The sequence below is a fragment of the Scyliorhinus torazame genome, chromosome 22, assembly GCF_047496885.1.
Source record: "Scyliorhinus torazame isolate Kashiwa2021f chromosome 22, sScyTor2.1, whole genome shotgun sequence".
In the NCBI taxonomy this organism is placed as follows: Eukaryota; Metazoa; Chordata; class Chondrichthyes; order Carcharhiniformes; family Scyliorhinidae; genus Scyliorhinus; species Scyliorhinus torazame.
The window spans coordinates 96,211,223-96,228,743 of NC_092728.1; the positions used below are offsets into that span (position 1 = coordinate 96,211,223).

Genomic DNA, 17,521 nt, shown 5'->3' on the forward strand with positions numbered 1-17,521 from the left:
GGTGCTGGCCTTTCTTATCCAAATTACTATTTTTCACTGGAGACCACACAGAGTGTTCATTGGCTATTTGACCATAGAAACATTGTGTTAGCTTCTAGCTGAGTAAGGAGTCAAGAGTTCTGCTTCTTTCCAAAACACCTTTATTTCCCTTGAACACACTCTATACAAAACTCTATCACCACACACAAGTGCCACCTGTAATCCCTGTACATATCAGTGTCAATTATTGGATACTTAACATCAATTTGACATGTAATTGAAATGTCTCTTAACTCATTCCTAACACTTTGCAGGCCTTCCTGATCCACATGAACTGGGAATCAAAAGTGGAACACATTCGAATCACTGTAAATTCTATGATCTTTGGGTTGTGGGGGAGAGACTCACGTAAACACGGGGAGAATGTACAAACTCAACATAGGACAGTGACCCAGAGCCAGGATTGAACCTGGAACCTCGGCGCCATGACGCAGCAGTGCTAACCACTGCATCATCGTGCTGCCCCTCAATCAGACACATTTGTGAGAGTATTACTGGAGCAATTAAAATACATTCTAAAATGCTGAAAAGGTCTCATTGTTGGAAAATTGAATTTCTGTCTCTGTTATTAAGCCATCTGGGAATTTCAACGAGATCACCTTTCATTCAACGTGGGAACAGATTCGTGTTTTTAAAAAACGTTTCGCACAATGAGACGAAGGGATGTGTCGTATTTTTTTCCACGTTTGGTTAAGTTGTGCCTTTGTCTGGGCTGCTGTATCAGTAAAGGCTGGATTACTCTGGATTACTCTGTTTTGTTATTCAGTGAAAGATTCCGGGAGCGAAGGTCGGAGTGAACTGATCACGGAAAAGGTTTCCAAAGAAGATTCCGGTACTTATGTGTGCACAGCAGAAAATGCTGTCGGGATGATCAAAGCGATTGGCTTTGTCTATGTGAAAGGTAGGACTGCCATTGGTTGTATTGTTTGTCACATTTGACCTTTGGGAATATTGATATCTTTGTACCAATCTTGGGGAGTACCTTTATGCACAGCTTTGGGGTAATTTTTATTTTCTAGTTCTGGGGGTGACGGATATTTGTTCTCGGTAAATGTGCAGATCAATAATTAACTCAAATTGGGGAAAATATGATTTGATTTGATTTATTGTCACATGTACCGAAGTACAGTGAAAAGTATTTTTCTGCGGCCGAGGGAATGTACACAGTACGTACATAGTAGGCAAAGAGAATAATCAACAGAGAACATTGACAAATGGTACATCGACAAACAGTGAACCGTTACAGTGCGGAACAAGGGGCCAAACAAAGCAAATACACGAGCAAGAGCAGCATAGGGCGTCATGAATAGTGTTCTTACAGGGAACAGATCAGTCCGAGGGGGAGTCGTTGAGGAGTCTTGTAGCTGTGGGGAAGAAGCTGTTCCCATGTCTGGATGTGCGGGTCTTCAGACGTCTGGTACCTTCTGTCTGATGGAAGGGTCTGGAAGAAGGCAATGCCTGGGTGGGAGGGGTCTCTGATAATGCTGTCTGCCTTCCTGAGGCAGCGGGAGGTGAATACAGAATCAATGTGGGGGGGCAAGCTTGTGTGATGCGCTGGACTGAGTTCACCACACTCTGCAGTTTCTTGCGATCTTGGACCGAGCAGTTGCCATACCAGGCTGTGATGCAGCTGGATAGGACGCTCTCTATTGAACATCTGTAGACGTTTGTGAGAGTCGATGCAGACATTCCGAATTTCTTTATCTTCCGTAGGAAGTAGAGACGTTACTGGGCTTTCCTGTGTTGAATAACCTTCTGTGCAAACATATCAAAACTGGATCATTTAATCTATCAGTGGAGATGCTCCATTTTTGATGGAAGCTTTGCCGAATTTTCCAACTTTAGAAATGGAGCAGGGCAGACAAAGGAGCCTCGGGGTGACTGCTGACATTCTCTTCCATTTGCAGAGGCCCCGGTTCTCCGAGGAGAACTGACCGCTTACCAGACGGAGCCCCTGGGAGGGAATGCTGTTTTGAACTGTGAAGCCCATGGCGATCCGGTGCCGTCGATAAACTGGAACAAAAACGGCAGACCCCTCACCATTAGTAATCGTATTCGCCAAATGAATAATGGTTCCCTGGCGATCTACGGGACGATGGTGAGTCGCGCGTCCCCTCGGGTTCAGCCAACCTGCGAGGAAGGCTGTAATGGGACGAGTCGTAATATTTCGGTCCTCCTCGTTCTCCTCCTTTCCCTGCGCTTTCTTCTTATATTTTTTCCTCTTGACCTCTTGGATAGGGTGGAGGTGGGGGCTTGGGTAGGGTGCTCTTTCCAGGCACCTGTGCAGACTCCATGGGCCGAATGGCATCCTTCTGCACTGTCAATTCTATGATTCTGTGACCTTATCGTTTTACCTGCTGCTGCTGCTGTCGTCTTGTAGTCTACTCTTTGTCGCTCTCACTGTCTCTCTCTGTCTCTGTCTCTGTCTCTGTCTCTCTCTGCGCCTGCAGACCTGTTGGGGTGTGTGCTTTTGACGGCAGGCCGGGATACGCTCAGGCTAGGCAATTATCCTGCTTCTGGAGAAACAGGGATGGCTGCCTCCTCACGGACACAGTCGACATCAGCTACAGCCCGCTGGACACATATCGTGGGAAGGTCTCATTCCCAGCTCCGGAAAGCTCAGACCCAGTCTTTCCCTCTTTATCAGTGAACAAAGGTTGACCTGTACGCAAGGTTTCTGATGAACAAGCTTAATTTTTGTTTCCTTTCACTGATATACCTTCCGGCTTTCTGATAGAACGAAGATGCCGGAGACTACAAGTGCGTTGCGGAAAATGAAGCTGGCGTGGTGGAACGGAAGGTCACTCTGATGTTGCAGAGTAAGTACACTCTCGGGGGAGGGAGGGGGGGGGCACCTCGTCACCCTGTGATAGAGGCCCAAATGCTGCTCTAATGCTGCTTGGCCATTGGCGGTTCTTGGGGTGTCTTAACTTTCAGTATTTTTTTTTTTTTTTAAATATTTTATTGAAAATTTTTGGTCAACCATCACAGTACATTGTGTATCCTTTACACAATAATATAACAGTATAGATAACAATGACCTGTTTTATAAACAAAGAATAAATAATATATAACAAAAACGAAAACTAAAACTAAATGGCAACTGCCTTGTCTCAGATAAACACTCTCCAAAAATATGATTTAACAGTCCAATATACAATTATTTATAGCAACGACCTATACATATTATACATATATATTAATAACCCTGAGACTCCTTCTGGTTCCTCCCCCCCCCCCCCCCCCCCCCCCCCCGGGCTGCTGCTGCTGCCTTCTTCTTTTCCATTCCCTCTATCTTTCTGTGTTAACATAGAACATATAGAACATAGAAAATACAGCACAGAACAGGCCCTTCGGCCCACGATGTTGTGCCGAACCTTTGTCCTAGATTAACTTTCAGTATTGATCAGAACAGCCAATAGCACCGACATAGAGAAAGAAGGAGCTGTATTACTGTAGTGCCTCCCATGACCTCAGGAAGCTGCAATGCAGTTCTTTTGAAGGGTGGCCACTGTTGTAATTTGCAATTTGCGCACAGCAAGATCCCAGAACAGCAAAGTGGTAGTGACCAGAAAAACAACGTGACATTGATTGGGGGAATAAATATTAACCAGGACACCAGGGTCAAATCTTCTTTATAATAGTGGGATCTTTTACACCCAGTTGAGTGGCCTTGGTTTAATGTCTTATCCGTAGGACCGGACCACTGACAGTGCAGCACTCTCTCAGTGCTGCACTGCGATGTCAGCCTAAATCTTCTGCTCAGGGTTTCTGGAATGAGAGCTGATTCCACAATCTGACTCTGACATTCTGTTTATAATATCGCAGATACCTCCCCTTGTTCAATACAGCACCGTGGGACTTTTTCTTTATAGCCACCCGAGAGGGCAAATGGTGCTTTGGTTTAACGGCTCATCCGAAGACGGCACCTCTGACAGTGCAGCACACCGGAGCGTCGGCCTGGATTTCTGTGCTTAAGTCTCTGGAATGGGAATTGAACCTATGACTGATTGTTTGATTTTGCTAAACAGGTCACAGATCGAATCAATCCCAGCGGTGTCCAATTTCTGATAAGAGGTTTCCCAGATACCCTGCTCAAAAAAAAGACTGCCAATTCAAAACTGAGACCTGTGGCCATTGGGGTCAGACCGACCGAAGTGGCTCAGTCCCATAATGCACTGTTTCAGTGAGCATGCTCTGCAGAAACATGGCCTCCTCCAACCCACAAGAAGATTAACACTTTGGAGGACAGGAATTGCCGAACAAGAACAGGCCAAGGTCCATCTCGTTCACTTCCTACCATCCTGGCACTCGCATGATACAACAATTATGAAGATAAAACAACCATGTTGAAGCTTTTCCTCTTGCATTCGTCAGGAAAAATGCAAGAATGCCAAATTTCATGGGGAGCAAAAGTTTATACTGTATGAGAAAAGGGTGCTAATCTAACAAGATAACTGATTGATTGAGGCGTTACTGTGGAGAATGCACTGGGGAGCTATTGTCCCCTTTGCTTTAGCTTAATTCAAAAAGTGTAAATTGTTGCTCCTTTCGAATTTTGCCATTCTTTTGCCAGTCCTGATGAGTGCACACTGAAAAACTTCGACACTGTGTCTCTTTTTTCCACAATACTCAAGTTCTTGTACTACCAAGCGACTGTCAATAATGGTTAACTAATTATATCAATCTTGGTGGTCTAGAACAGATCCAGACACTAGGTGAGGAAAACCCACAGGGCTGGAGATCTGTGGGAACAATAGGTCCAAGGTCCCCCATTTTCCTCCCCAGCTCGCTTCACTTGCATGTTTGTCATCTGACATGCACGGTTCATTGAGTGACTCCATTTGCATTGAGGTACTGTGGGACAGGTCCACCGACTGTCAATCTGACTTCAATCTGTTGAACAAATTTGTTTCCCTCTCTGCAAGGTGCACCCGTGTTCACCGTGGAACCTTTGGACACGACTGTGGGAGTAGGGGACAGAGTCTCGTTGCACTGCCAGGCAGAAGGCGAGCCCCTACCCGCTGTGGAGTGGACCAAAAATGGACACCCAGTCAGGGAGAATGAGCATCTGGTTGTGTTACCAAACGCCACTCTGCAAATCCTCTCCACTGCGATGGAAGATACAGGAGAATACGAATGTGTAGCCCGGAATCTCATGGGATCTTCCTTTGTAGGAATAACTCTAACTGTGCAAGGTAGGTGAGGTTGATGCCTTTATGACCAGTTTTATCTTGAGGGATTATTGTACTGAAAAGAGTGACTTGGATGGCCCGGCATGAGCTCGATGGGCTGAATGGCCTCGTTTGCGGTGGAGGCAGGGCCAATGACTCTTTTTAGGGCAGAGGTAGATAGATTCTTGACGAACAAGAGAGTCAAAGGTTATTGGGGCGGGGGAGTATTCGGAATGTGGAGTTGAGGCACAGTGGCCCACAAGCCCTAATTCGTATGTCCATATGCAAATGGTCCTCTAAATATGTGGTAGGGATTGAAGGATAAATCCTGATAGAGATGATGGTGTACTCTGTGGAACACCATGGTCTCTGCGCTGTTAAGGAAGAGCACACTTGGTTTCATATCTCACCCAATGGGTCAGGCACCTGCAGCAACTCGGCATCACAATGTGTCAGCCTGGGCCATGTGCTAATGTCTTGGGTTGAGGTTTAAAACTCACCACCTCCTGATTCAGGGGCAAACGACATCGACCGAGGCAGCTTCAGAAGCCACTCATTTCTCAAATTGACTGAGAGCATTTTCTAAATCCCAAAACACACGTTATACAAACAGGGCAGGTGGACAAAGTGGGGCAAGGTTCGCCAAACCATTAAAAGTAGAAGCTCCAGGGCAGCACAGTGGCTCAGTGGTTAGCACTGCTGCCTCACGGCACCGAGGACACGGTTCGATCCCAGCCCTGGGTCACTGCACCAATGTTTATGGTACATGCGGGCAGCACGGTAGCATAGTGGTTAGCACAATTGCTTCACAGCTCCAGGGTCCCAGGTTTGATTCCCCGCTGGGTCACTGTCTGTGAGGAGTCTGCACAGTCTCCCCGTGTCTGTGTGGGTTTCCTCTGGGTGCTCCGGTTTCCTCCCACAGTCCAAAGATGTGCAGGTTAGGTGGATTGGCTGTGCTAAATTGCCCTTAGTGTCCAAAATTGCCCTTAGTGTTGGGTGGGGTTGCTGGGTTATGGGAATAGGGTGGAGGTGTGGACTTGGGTAGGGTGCTCTTTCCAAGAGCCGGTGCAGACTCGATGGGCTGAATGGCTTCCTTCTGCATTGTAAATTCTATGATTTGCACCAAACCTTGGTTAGACCATGTTGGGAGTTACTGTGCACAGTTCCAGCCTCGATATTACAGAAAGGATATAGAGGCTTTGGAGATGTTCACTAATGTCCTTTAGGGGAGGAAATCTGCTGCCTTAACCTGGTCTGGTCTATATGTGACTCCAGACCCACAGCAATGTGGTTGACTTTTATATGTCCTCAGGGACGGGCAATAAATGCTGGCCCAGCTCAGCCAGCGATGCCCACATCCCATGAATGAATAAAAAAGAAAATGAAATGGGTGATACCAGACCTGAGGGGTTATAACAATCCTGAACAGGTTTGGGGTTATTCCCTCCAGAAAGCAGAAGTCAGAGGGGTGACCTGATTGAGGTCTTCAAAATGATGAAGGGGGTTTATAAGGTTGACCGAAAGAAGACATCTCCACTTTCTGGGGGAGTCTAAAACTAGGGCCGTTAAAAATAGAATAGTCACAAAATGCAGCGGAACATTCAGGAGGAACTCCCATTACCCAGAGTGTGGTTAGGGTGCAGGACCCAGTGCCACACGGACCACCGCCCATTTAGCGTTACCTGTTGCCGAGGGAAACGAGAGCGAATCCGTTTGTGCAGTAATGCCTTTCCAGCCAGAGGAGGAATATCATAGCGAGACTGGGATGTCGAACCACAGAAATGTAACGTAAGGACTCATGTGGGGGTTACATGCAGCTACAGACCAGTTGGGGCAAATGGCATATTTTTATGATGTGAACACTCGGCAAAACGAAAAGTGGAAACTAAAAGAATAGGCCCAGGATTGCTCCTTGCGATCCATTGCTTGGGTTTTCTGAATGTAAAGTGTAACCTGGCCCCTCCGATGGGGCTTCCTGGTGTTGTGACCTGTTACTTTCTCCTCTCCCAGTGCATGGCGAATTCTCCGGATGGTTGGACTGGGGCCCCGTGCAGCGCTACCTGTGGCCAAGGGATCAAAGAGCGAATCCGTCTGTGCAACAATCCCTTACCTGCCAATGGAGGAAGACCATGTCGTGGCTGGGATGTAGAATCAAGGCAATGTAACTCAAAGCCTTGCTCAGGTAAGGGTCTGAAACCACGTCATTAGCCCGGATTGCCGGGCTCTGGAAGGGTGTTACTCCGGTACTCTTGCTGCTACCCAGGCACATTGGCACTGGCCAACCAGGCAGCCTGGCAATGCCACCCTGGATGGAAGTGTCTGCCAGGGGTTTCCGGGCATGTTCACAAGTACTCCGAATAAGCTGTTCATAAAGTCTGACCGTTCTAATTTCTAAACAGATTGTTTTTTTTTTTACATTTTCCTCAAAATCATTTTTTAAAAAATAAATGTTTTATTGAGGTATTTTCTTTGGCATTTTAACAGCAATAAAATCAACAATATAAATAACAAGAAAAATATATACATAGTGCAAATTCCGCCACCCTCTCCCGCAGGTCTTGCCATTACTTACCCCCCTAACCTACACTAGCCTAGCCCCCCCCCCCCTTTTTCTGCTGACGATTAGTTCTCTGCGAGGAAGTCGACGAATGGTTGCCACCTCCGGGCGAACCCCAGCTGAGACCCTCTCATGGCGAACTTCATTCTCTCCAGGCAGAGGAAGCCTGCGATATCTGAAAGCCAGGTCTCCGATTTCGGGGGCTTCGCGTTCCTCCACGCCAGCAATATACGCCTCCGGGCTACCAGGGAAGCAATGGCCAGAACGTCTGCCTCTTTCTCCTCCTGGATTCCCGGGTCCTGCGATACCCCGAAAATCACCACCTCCGGACTCATTGCCACCCTCGTATTTAATACCGTGGACATGGTGTCGGCAATCCCCGACAAAATCCCCTCCGTTTTGCACATGCCCAGAACAGTACAACTGCTAATGTTTACTTATTCCATTTTACTGAAGATTTGTTTAAGAAAGCTAGTTTATGATTATCTTCACGTCAGTCGAGTCAATTCCAGCAATGATAAGGTTTAACCCTCAGCCTGCAATATAATTCCACTGGTCAGAGTAACCTGCGTCTTAGAGTAGGCGGAAAACCTTTGACGTTGAGAGATGACCTTCGCCAACCTTCCTTCCCGACAGTGGATGGGCAGTGGACGGTTTGGAACAGCTGGTCCCGCTGCTCCGCTTCCTGCGGGGGAGGGGCCCGCCAGCGGTCACGCTCGTGCTTTGATCCCCCGCCTCAGCACGGAGGCCGCCTGTGCGAAGGAAGCGACGTCGACGTGGAACTGTGCAAGAGCGAGCCGTGCCCAGGTATGAGCAAGCCGGGTAAGGGGACGCGCGAGTTGGCCAGGCCGCACTGCTCAATCCAATTGGGAATTCAGGGGGAGTTCCTTAACCCCCCGCCCCCAGAGAACATGGAGCTCGTTACCACCGGGAACGATTGCGGCAAATATCATGGAAACATTTAAGAGGGAACTGGATAACTGTGTGAGGGAGATGGGAATAGAGGGAGACAGTGATACATTTAGATGAGGAAAGATAAGGAGAAAATCCAAGTGGGGAATAGGCATAGTATGGACTGGCTAGGCCGAATGGCCTGTTTCTGTGTAATATACAATACGTTAATCGGCTTGAAATATTTTAATTGTTTCCGTCTGGCCAGTAAATAAAGGCAGGGCCATGGGGGCACAGGACAGTGTGACAGCCGTGACTGCCATCCACTACGCCCATGGTGGCCATGTTGCCATCGAGCGGTACAAGGGCGGCACGGTAGCAGAGTGATTGGCACTGTTGCTTCACAGCGCCAGGGTCCCAGGTTCGATTCCCGGCTTGGGTCACTGTCTGTGCGGAGTCTGCACGTTCTCCCCGTGTCTGCGTGGGTTTCCTCCGGGTGCTCCGGTTTCCTCCCACAAGACCCGAAAGGCGTGCGGGTTAGGTGAATTGGACATTCTGAATTCTCCCTCTGTGTACCCGAACAGGCGCCGGAGTGTGGCGACTGGGGTATTTTCACAGTAACTTCATTGAAGTGTTAATGTGACAATAATAAAGATTATTATTATTATTACTGGGTGAAGATGAGCCACTTCTCACAGTGTGCCAGGATAATGTACACAGGAGCCCCGAGGGGTTTAACCAGGAAGATTTGTTCTGCCAAATTAAAATAAGTCTGCAAACGCGGTGTGCGGCAAACGCAGGCCCACCCGGGGCTTCCAATCATGCTCAATCCGGGCTGGCTTTTAAGTGCCTGGTTTACGAGCCCCAGCTGCAGGCCCCCCCACCCTGCCCCTCAGCGGGGAAGCTGGAATTCCGCGAGCCCCCTGGGGAGGTCAATTGCCAATATCTCCTCTCGGCAAGGACGAAAGGGAAGCTGCATTTGCATAGCACCTTTCACAATCTCGGGACGTCCCAAAGCTGCTCACAGCCGATCGGCTCTTCCTGATATCGGGAATCTGTTCGCTGTCAGCTCCGGTGAATGTGATGCGGGGGGGGGGCGCAGAGTTTAGTCAGTAGAGTTAACGGGATGACCAAGGCGGTGTGTTGGAGCTGAAATGACTTTGACCGATGAGGGAACTCTGTGTCTTGTTTTCAGTGAATGGGAACTGGGGCCCCTGGAACCCCTGGAACCTGTGCAGTCAGACCTGCGGCGGTGGACAAAGTAAACGCAGCCGATCGTGCAGCAACCCACCCCCTGCCAGTGGTGGTAAGGTCTGTTTGGGGGCAAATGTGCAGATGCAGCGGTGCGGAATGGACCTGTGCCCTGGTAAGTTCGAATCGAGAGCTAGGGGGTGGTTCGGTCTTGATCTTCACTCAAGCTGGACAGAGTCGACACTTGTCGAGTAAGGGCTAAAAGTCCCACAAGTAAAGGTCCCTGATCCCCGGAACACCAGCCTGAGGACCAGGCCAGTCCGAAATGCCCCGGCCTCCAGCCCAGAGGACCAGGCCAGTCCAAAAGTCCAGGGTCCCCATCCCTGAGGACGAGGCCAGTCCGAAATGCCCAGGCCTCCAGCCCTGAGGACCAGGCCAGTCCGAAATGCCCCGGCCTCCAGCCCAGAGGACCAGGCCAGTCCAAAAGTCCAGGGTCCCCATCCCTGAGGACGAGGCCAGTCCGAAATGCCCAGGCCTCCAGCCCTGAGGACCAGGCCAGTCCGAAATGCCCCGGCCTCCAGCCCAGAGGACCAGGCCAGTCCAAAAGTCCAGGGTCCCCATCCCTGAGGACGAGGCCAGTCCGAAATGCCCAGGCCTCCAGCCCTGAGGACAAGGCCAGTCCGAAATCCCCGGGCCTCCAGCCTGAGGACCAGGCCAGTCCGAAATGCCCGAGCCTCCAGCCTGAGGACGAGGCCAGTCCGAAATCCCCGGGCCTCCAGCCTGAGGACGAGGCCAGTCCGAAATGCCTGGGCCTCCAGCCCGAGGACCAGGCCAGTCCAAAATGCCCGGGCCTCCAGCCTGAGGACCAGGCCAGTCCGAAATGCCTGGGCCTCCAGCCTGAGGACCAGGCCAGTCCGAAATGCCCGGGCCTCCAGCCTGAGGACCAGGCCAGTCCGAAATGCCCGGGCCTCCAGCCTGAGGACCAGGCCAGTACAAGGTTGATTCTTTAATCAGCCTTGGGTATCCGTCCCCCACACGAGAAAGGGGAAGGAAAAATCAAACCAGGCTGACTGGAAACGTTGCTCACTGCCGACAACTAGTGTTTGCAGAGGTGAAATAACAATATAACTTAAATTTGGGTTGTGGCGAGCGAATTCACACAGGCACTGAACACCTGGATAACTCCACCATCTACTGTCCAAATGCTGCAACTGCAGCTCAAGACAAACCCAATTAGAATTCACTGGAATATTTATTCCTCGATATTGAAACCAGTTTCCCCATTAACTCACAGCCAGTCCTGCAGAGAGCGAAGTCCAGCAGCCTTCTTACAGTCCCTGGCAATCTGTCACCTCTGTGCTGGAACCAGCTCTGAGTTTAAAACCAGCCCTGTCGTCCTCAAGAGAGTGAAACACTCGTGCTGTTACAATGCAGTAATACTCACACTGCCATTCAAAAAGCAAACTGAGATCTTCTAACGCCAGCCACTGACACACTTGCTGCATTGTCACCACTCCCTGACACACTCACTGCTTTGTCACCACTCCCTGACACACTCACTGCTTTGTCACCACTCCCTGACACACTCACTGCTCTGTCACCACTCCCTGACACACTCACAGCTTTGTCACCACTCCCTGACACACTCACTCTTTGTTACCACTCCCTGACACACTCACTGCTCTGTCACCACTCCCTGACACACTCACAGCTTTGTCACCACTCCCTGACACACTCACTCTTTGTTACCACTCCCTGACACACTCACTGCTCTGTCACCACTCCCTGACACACTCACAGCTTTGTCACCACTCCGACACACTCCCTGCTCTGTCACCACTCCCTGACACACTCACTGCTTTGTCACCATTCGCTGACACACACTGCTTTGTCACCACTCCCTGACACACTTACTGCTTTGTCACCGCCCCCTGACACACCCACTGCTTTGTCACCACTCCCTGACACACTCACTGCTTTGTCACCACTCTCTGACACACTCACTGCTTTGTCACCACCCCCTGACACACCCACTGCTTTGTCACCACTCCCTGACACACTCACTGCTTTGTCACCACTCCCTGACACACTCACTGCTTTGTCACTGCCCCCTAACACACTCACTGCTTTGTCACCACTCCCTGACACACTCAATGCTTTGGCACCACCCCCTGACACACCCACTGCTTTGTCACCACTCTCTGACACACTCACTGCTTTGTCACCACCCCCTGACACACCCACTGCTTTGTCACCACTCCCTGACACACTCACTGCTTTGTCACCACTCCCTGACACACTCACTGCTTTGTCACTGCCCCCCTAACACACTCACTGCTTTGTCACCACTCCCTGACACACTCAATGCTTTGGCACCACCCCCTGACACACCCACTGCTTTGTCACCGCCCCCTGACACACTCACTGCTTTGTCACCACTCTGTGACACACTCACTGCTTTGTTACCACTCCCTGACACACTCACTGCTATGTCACTGCCCTCTGACACACTTGCTGCTTTGTCACCATTCCCCTACATACTCGCTGCTTTGTCACCATTCCCTGACACACTCACTGCTTTGCCATGCTCCCTGACACACTCACTGCTTTGTCACCGCTCCCTGACACACTCACTGCTTTGTCACCGCTCACTGACACACTTACCACTTTGTCACCGCTCACTGACACACTCGTTGCTTTGTCACTGCTCCATGACACATTTGCTGCTTTGTCGCCACTCCCTGACACACTCACTGCTTTGTCTCCACTCACTGACACACTCACTGCTTTGTCACTGTCCCCTGACACACTCACTGCTTTGTCACCGCTCCCTGACACACTCACTGCTTTGTCACCACTCCCTGACACGCTCACTGCTTTGTCACCACTCCCTGGCACACCCACTGCTTTGTCACCGCCCCTGACACACACACTGCTTTGTTACCACTCTCTGACAAACTCACTGCTTTGTCACCGCTCCCTGACACACTCACTGCTTTGTCACCGCTCTCTGACACACTCGCTGCTTTGTCACTGCTCCCTCACACACTTGCTCTGTGTTATCTAACATTATATTAATAACCCGACAGTAAACTCGGGATAAAATGAACTCAAAGGGTTAGTTTACAGGCTGTTCTGCATTTTACGAAGTTCAGGTGATGACGAATGACGTTTACAAAGTTTAGAAATTGACCCCCTCTGTCTACTTTACAACGCCACAGCAGTGAACACGTTCAAACATTCATAAACTCGCATCAAAAGCGATATTGTTTAATGTGGGTCCCTTAGTTCATAATCAAAGTCCAGTGAGATATTTCTTCACGAGGATCAGTGGGCTGAAACCCAATGCTGGATAATTCACTTTTCCAACGTTGTTGTGTTCATGCGATAAGATAGACATGCAGCGATGAATCAGTCTTGGAAGCGATGGTTCAGAATTCCCAGCAGAACCAGAGTAGATGGTGCCAGATGTCCAACCTGGGCCAGAACACTTATTGTGTGGCCTACTAGCCAGATGTTAGACAGAAGACTGAGCTATGCAGTTCAGCAAGGCAATATTATTGGACCCACAAGCCAACGACCCATGTCGTATGACTCCCACCTCTCCACAATATCTTTGACAAAGGACATGTGTCCCTCTTCTAGGTGCCCGAGATTGATCTCAGCCATTCATAATTGAAAGGGGCCCTTTGTCATAGCATTAGGGCATTCCCCTGCTGACCAGCCTGGGTTATGAAATGCAGATGGCCTTTGTATAGCTCACTTTGAATGTTGCCTGTGCAGCGCTCAGGGAGTCGTTCGTGTGTCTTCAGGGATAACGATGTGCAAGTTTCCCAGAAACACCCAGGTAGGTTGCTTTGCCGGTCACCCACAGACTTAGAGTCAATCATTTACAGAATCTTTGTTCGGTTTAAATTTTTGTTAGAAATAATCAGGAGCATATCTATATATATTTTATTAACAATATCAGTGTGAGGTCTTAGTCCCTCACACTTTATTAATCCTCAGTCACCGCATCACAATTTAAGGTGCAGCCGTGGGTGACAGTTACCACCTTTAAACGTAATATGTATTGCTGATGGATTAAATGTTCTGAGATGCTTCCTGAATTTTCTCCCCGGCAGTTACTGGAGGTTGGAGCCCCTGGCAGCGGTGGAGCGAATGCTCGGTCTCGTGCGGAGGGGGGAAGCGGCTGAGACGGCGACAGTGCAGCAGCACTCCCCCAAATGGAAATGGAAGAGGCTGCCTTGGAGAGGGTTTCCAAACATCTGGCTGTAGCCAGCCCGCATGTCCAGGTGAAAAGGCTGCCAGTGGGTCAGCGCCTCCAGCTTCCGCCAGACCCGGATTCAAATCCCGCGGGATTGATGCGATGGATGTTTCCTCTTCCCCCTGCCAGGAAATGAATCCGGCTCTGCTTCAATCCACTGAGCACGTTTGCCTCGGAGTCTGACAGCTGGGGGGGGGGGGGGGGGGGGCGTGGCTCAAAGAACCCGGGCCCATAATCCAGGCTGACGCTTCCAGTGCAGCGCTGAGGGAGTGCAGCGCTATCAGTGCTGCCTCCTTGCAGATTAGACATTAGGAATGTAAAGAAGAAGCTAGGAGCAGAAGTGGACCACACTGTCGGCCGGGCCTGCTTGACCAGGCCGTACAACAAAGGCTGATCTTCTCCCACAACCCCCTGCTCCCATCCTCCCCTCCCCCCACCCCCTCCCTGCTCCCATCCTCCCCCCTCCCCCCACCTCCTCCCTGCTCCCATCCTCCCCTCCCCACACCCCCTCCCTGCTCCCATCCTCCCCCCACCTCCCTGCTCCCATCCTCCCCCCCACCTCCTCCCTGCTCCCATCCCCTCCTCCATCCCCCCCCCCCCCCCCCCCATATCCCTTAGGAATATAGGAACCTGAAGGAGGCCATTCACCCCTTCGGACCTGCTCTGCCATTCAGGAAGCTCATGACTGATTGTGCCTGAACTCCACCTTATGTCTGCGCCCCCACCCCGGCCCCACCATAGCTTTTGACCCCCTTGTCCATCAGAAATGCCGTTCCTTGACTAAACTCAATGGCCCCGCCCCACTGCTCCCTGGGAAAGGGAATTCCACAGACTGGAGAGAGTAAAGTTTCCCAGCTCTCCCCCCCCCCCCCACCTCCCCTCCCCACCCCACCCCCGCTCCGACTTAAAGCGGTAGTCCAAAAGATGTGCGGGTTAGGTGGATTGGCCATGATAAAGTGCCCTTAGTGGCCAAAACTGCCCTTAGTGTTGGGTGGGGTTACTGGGTTATGGGGATAGGGTGGAGGTGTGGACCTTGGGTGGGGTGCTCTTTCCAAGGGCCGGGCAGACTCGATGGGCCGAATGGCCTCCTTCTGCACTGTAAATTCTATGTACACTATCTATCTATCTATCTCCGATCGTTAAACTGTGTCCCCTGGTTCCAGTCTCTCCCTCAAGTTGAAATATCCTCCTGGTATCTACCCTGACAAATACCCTGAGGAACTTGAATGTTTCCATTAGATAAAAGGATAGCCGAAGTGCATGTCCCCATAGCCCCCAGAAATCCGTCAATCTCTGTCTCAGTTATGGAGCATCCGCAACCCTCTGCAGTGGAGATTTCCAAAGATTCACAACCTTCCGAGTGAAGGAATTCCTCCTCGCCTCGGTCCTAAATGGTTAACCCCTTGCCCCGAGGCCATGCCCCCGGGTTTGAGCGTGTCCAGTTGAAGGTGCTTAACGCTGCGCCTAGTCTGTGGGCGGTGCTTGCATCTAACACCGGGTTCCTGCGATGGCAAAATCCCTCAGCGCCCAGCGAACGCAAAAGAACAAACGTTTTGTCTTCCGACAGGGCTTTGGAGTCCACATAACAGGTGTTGTCCTTTCATTTCAGGTGTACCAGGGAGAGCCAGGGGCAGTGTGATCGGGATCATTAATGACAAAGAATTTGGCGTCGCATTCCTCGATGCGAACATCACAGAAAACGCAGCCGCAGGCACCACAACTGTTCAGGCAAACATCCAGAACATTCCGAGCTCAATCGGTTGGTATTTCACTGACAGCTGTAGGCACCGGCGGCCCTTTCTCAGAAACTGTTGGCCCTCGCCGTTAGCTTTGATATTTTCTTCTCCAACCTCCGCACACACACACATTGTAAATCTTGTTCTCCTATTCCGACTTCTCTGTGACGGTTTGACGATTTGTAATAGACGGTTTTCTTCACGACCAAATCCCTCCTCGCCTCTCCGGAAGATTCCTAGTTAGCATCAACTCCATCTTGGTCTTCTCCTTTGTCCACATTGCTATTCTTTCTATGGCATGGCAGGACATTCAACCATGAGTGGAATCCCAGCTAATCCCAACCCCGTCGTCACCCAGCTACTGGTATTTGTTCGCCGGGATCTTGAAAGAATGATTCGGAATGGGAACTGTAGATGATTTCTTTCCCCTCTCTCCCTAGCTCAGTAGCGAGAGGGGACTCTGACTGATCATAGTGCTCCAGTCAGGCCGTCTGTGTATCCAGCTGGTAGTCAGCAGGTGAAACCACTGTCCAACCTATGTATTCATGTGCATATTCCTCTTCTTGAGCCTGTGTATCCCCTTGTCCTGTGTGTAACGCCGCCCCCTCCCCACAAGCTTGTGTGTGACCCCCCCCCCCGTTACGTTCTGGTGCATTGCAATGATTGAATTTAGCATTCATGTCAAGAGGGCGAGAATACAAGACCAGGGATGTACTTCTGAGGCTGTATAAGGCTCTGGTCAGACCCCATTTGGAGTATTGTGAGCAGTTTTGGGCCCCGTATCTAAGGAAGGATGTGCTGGCCTTGGAAAGGGTCCAGAGGAGGTTCACAAGAATGATCCCTGGAATGAAGAACTTGTCGTATGAGAAACGGTTGAGGGTCTGTACTCGTTGGAGTTCAGAAGGATGAGGAGGGATCTTATTGAAACTTGCAGGATACTGCGAGGCCTGGATAGAGTGGACGTGGAGAGGATGTTTCCACTTGCAGGAAAAACTAGAACCAGAGGACACCATCTCAGACTAAAGGGACGATACTTTAAAACACAGATGAGGAGGAATTTCTTCAGCCAGAGGGTGGTGAATCTGTGGAACTCTTTGCCGCAGAAGGCTGTGGAGGCCAAGTCACTGAGTGTCTTTAAGACAGAGTTAGATAGGTTCTTGATTAATAAGGGGATCAGGGGTTATGGGGAGAAGACAGGGGAATGGGGATGAGAAAAATATCAGCCATGATTGAATGGCGGAGCAGACTCAATGGGCCGAGTGGCTTAATTCTGCTCCTATGTCTTATGGTCTGACCAAAGAACGTTTAGTTAAGATTTATTAAATTACAATAGCGTGGGTAGAAAATAATACTAATACTACTAACGAGCTGTAAACTGTTAACAATGAGAATACGAGAGCTAATACAAAACACGTATCCACGACGACTCCTCACTCAGACACCCCAAGGCTGCAGTGTCACATGGTGTAACTCCACTGCCACCTGCTGGTTGGAGGTCTAACCTATTAACATACAGAATTGCCTACATATCCACCCGGCCTGTTTGTCCCCTTGCAGCCTACATATTCCTCCCAGCATAAATATACTCACAGGCTGCATGTCCCCCCCCCCCCCCCCCACCATGGCCTATATAACACACTACCACCCCCACCTGCCCCTCCATACC

The 17,521-nt window shown here is 50.2% G+C and overlaps 1 protein-coding gene across 1 annotated transcript in view; it reads left to right on the plus strand.

The window, feature by feature from the left end:
* Window positions 1–17,521, plus strand: part of LOC140399244 (hemicentin-1-like) — a 492,970-nt gene that overhangs the window by 436,187 nt on the left and 39,262 nt on the right. The window contains 9 exon segments of the mRNA XM_072488667.1: window positions 806–940; window positions 1,947–2,137; window positions 2,777–2,858; window positions 7,224–7,258; window positions 7,260–7,395; window positions 8,407–8,577; window positions 9,857–10,027; window positions 13,977–14,147; window positions 15,729–15,878. Coding sequence (XP_072344768.1) covers window positions 806–940; window positions 1,947–2,137; window positions 2,777–2,858; window positions 7,224–7,258; window positions 7,260–7,395; window positions 8,407–8,577; window positions 9,857–10,027; window positions 13,977–14,147; window positions 15,729–15,878 — 1,242 coding nt within the window.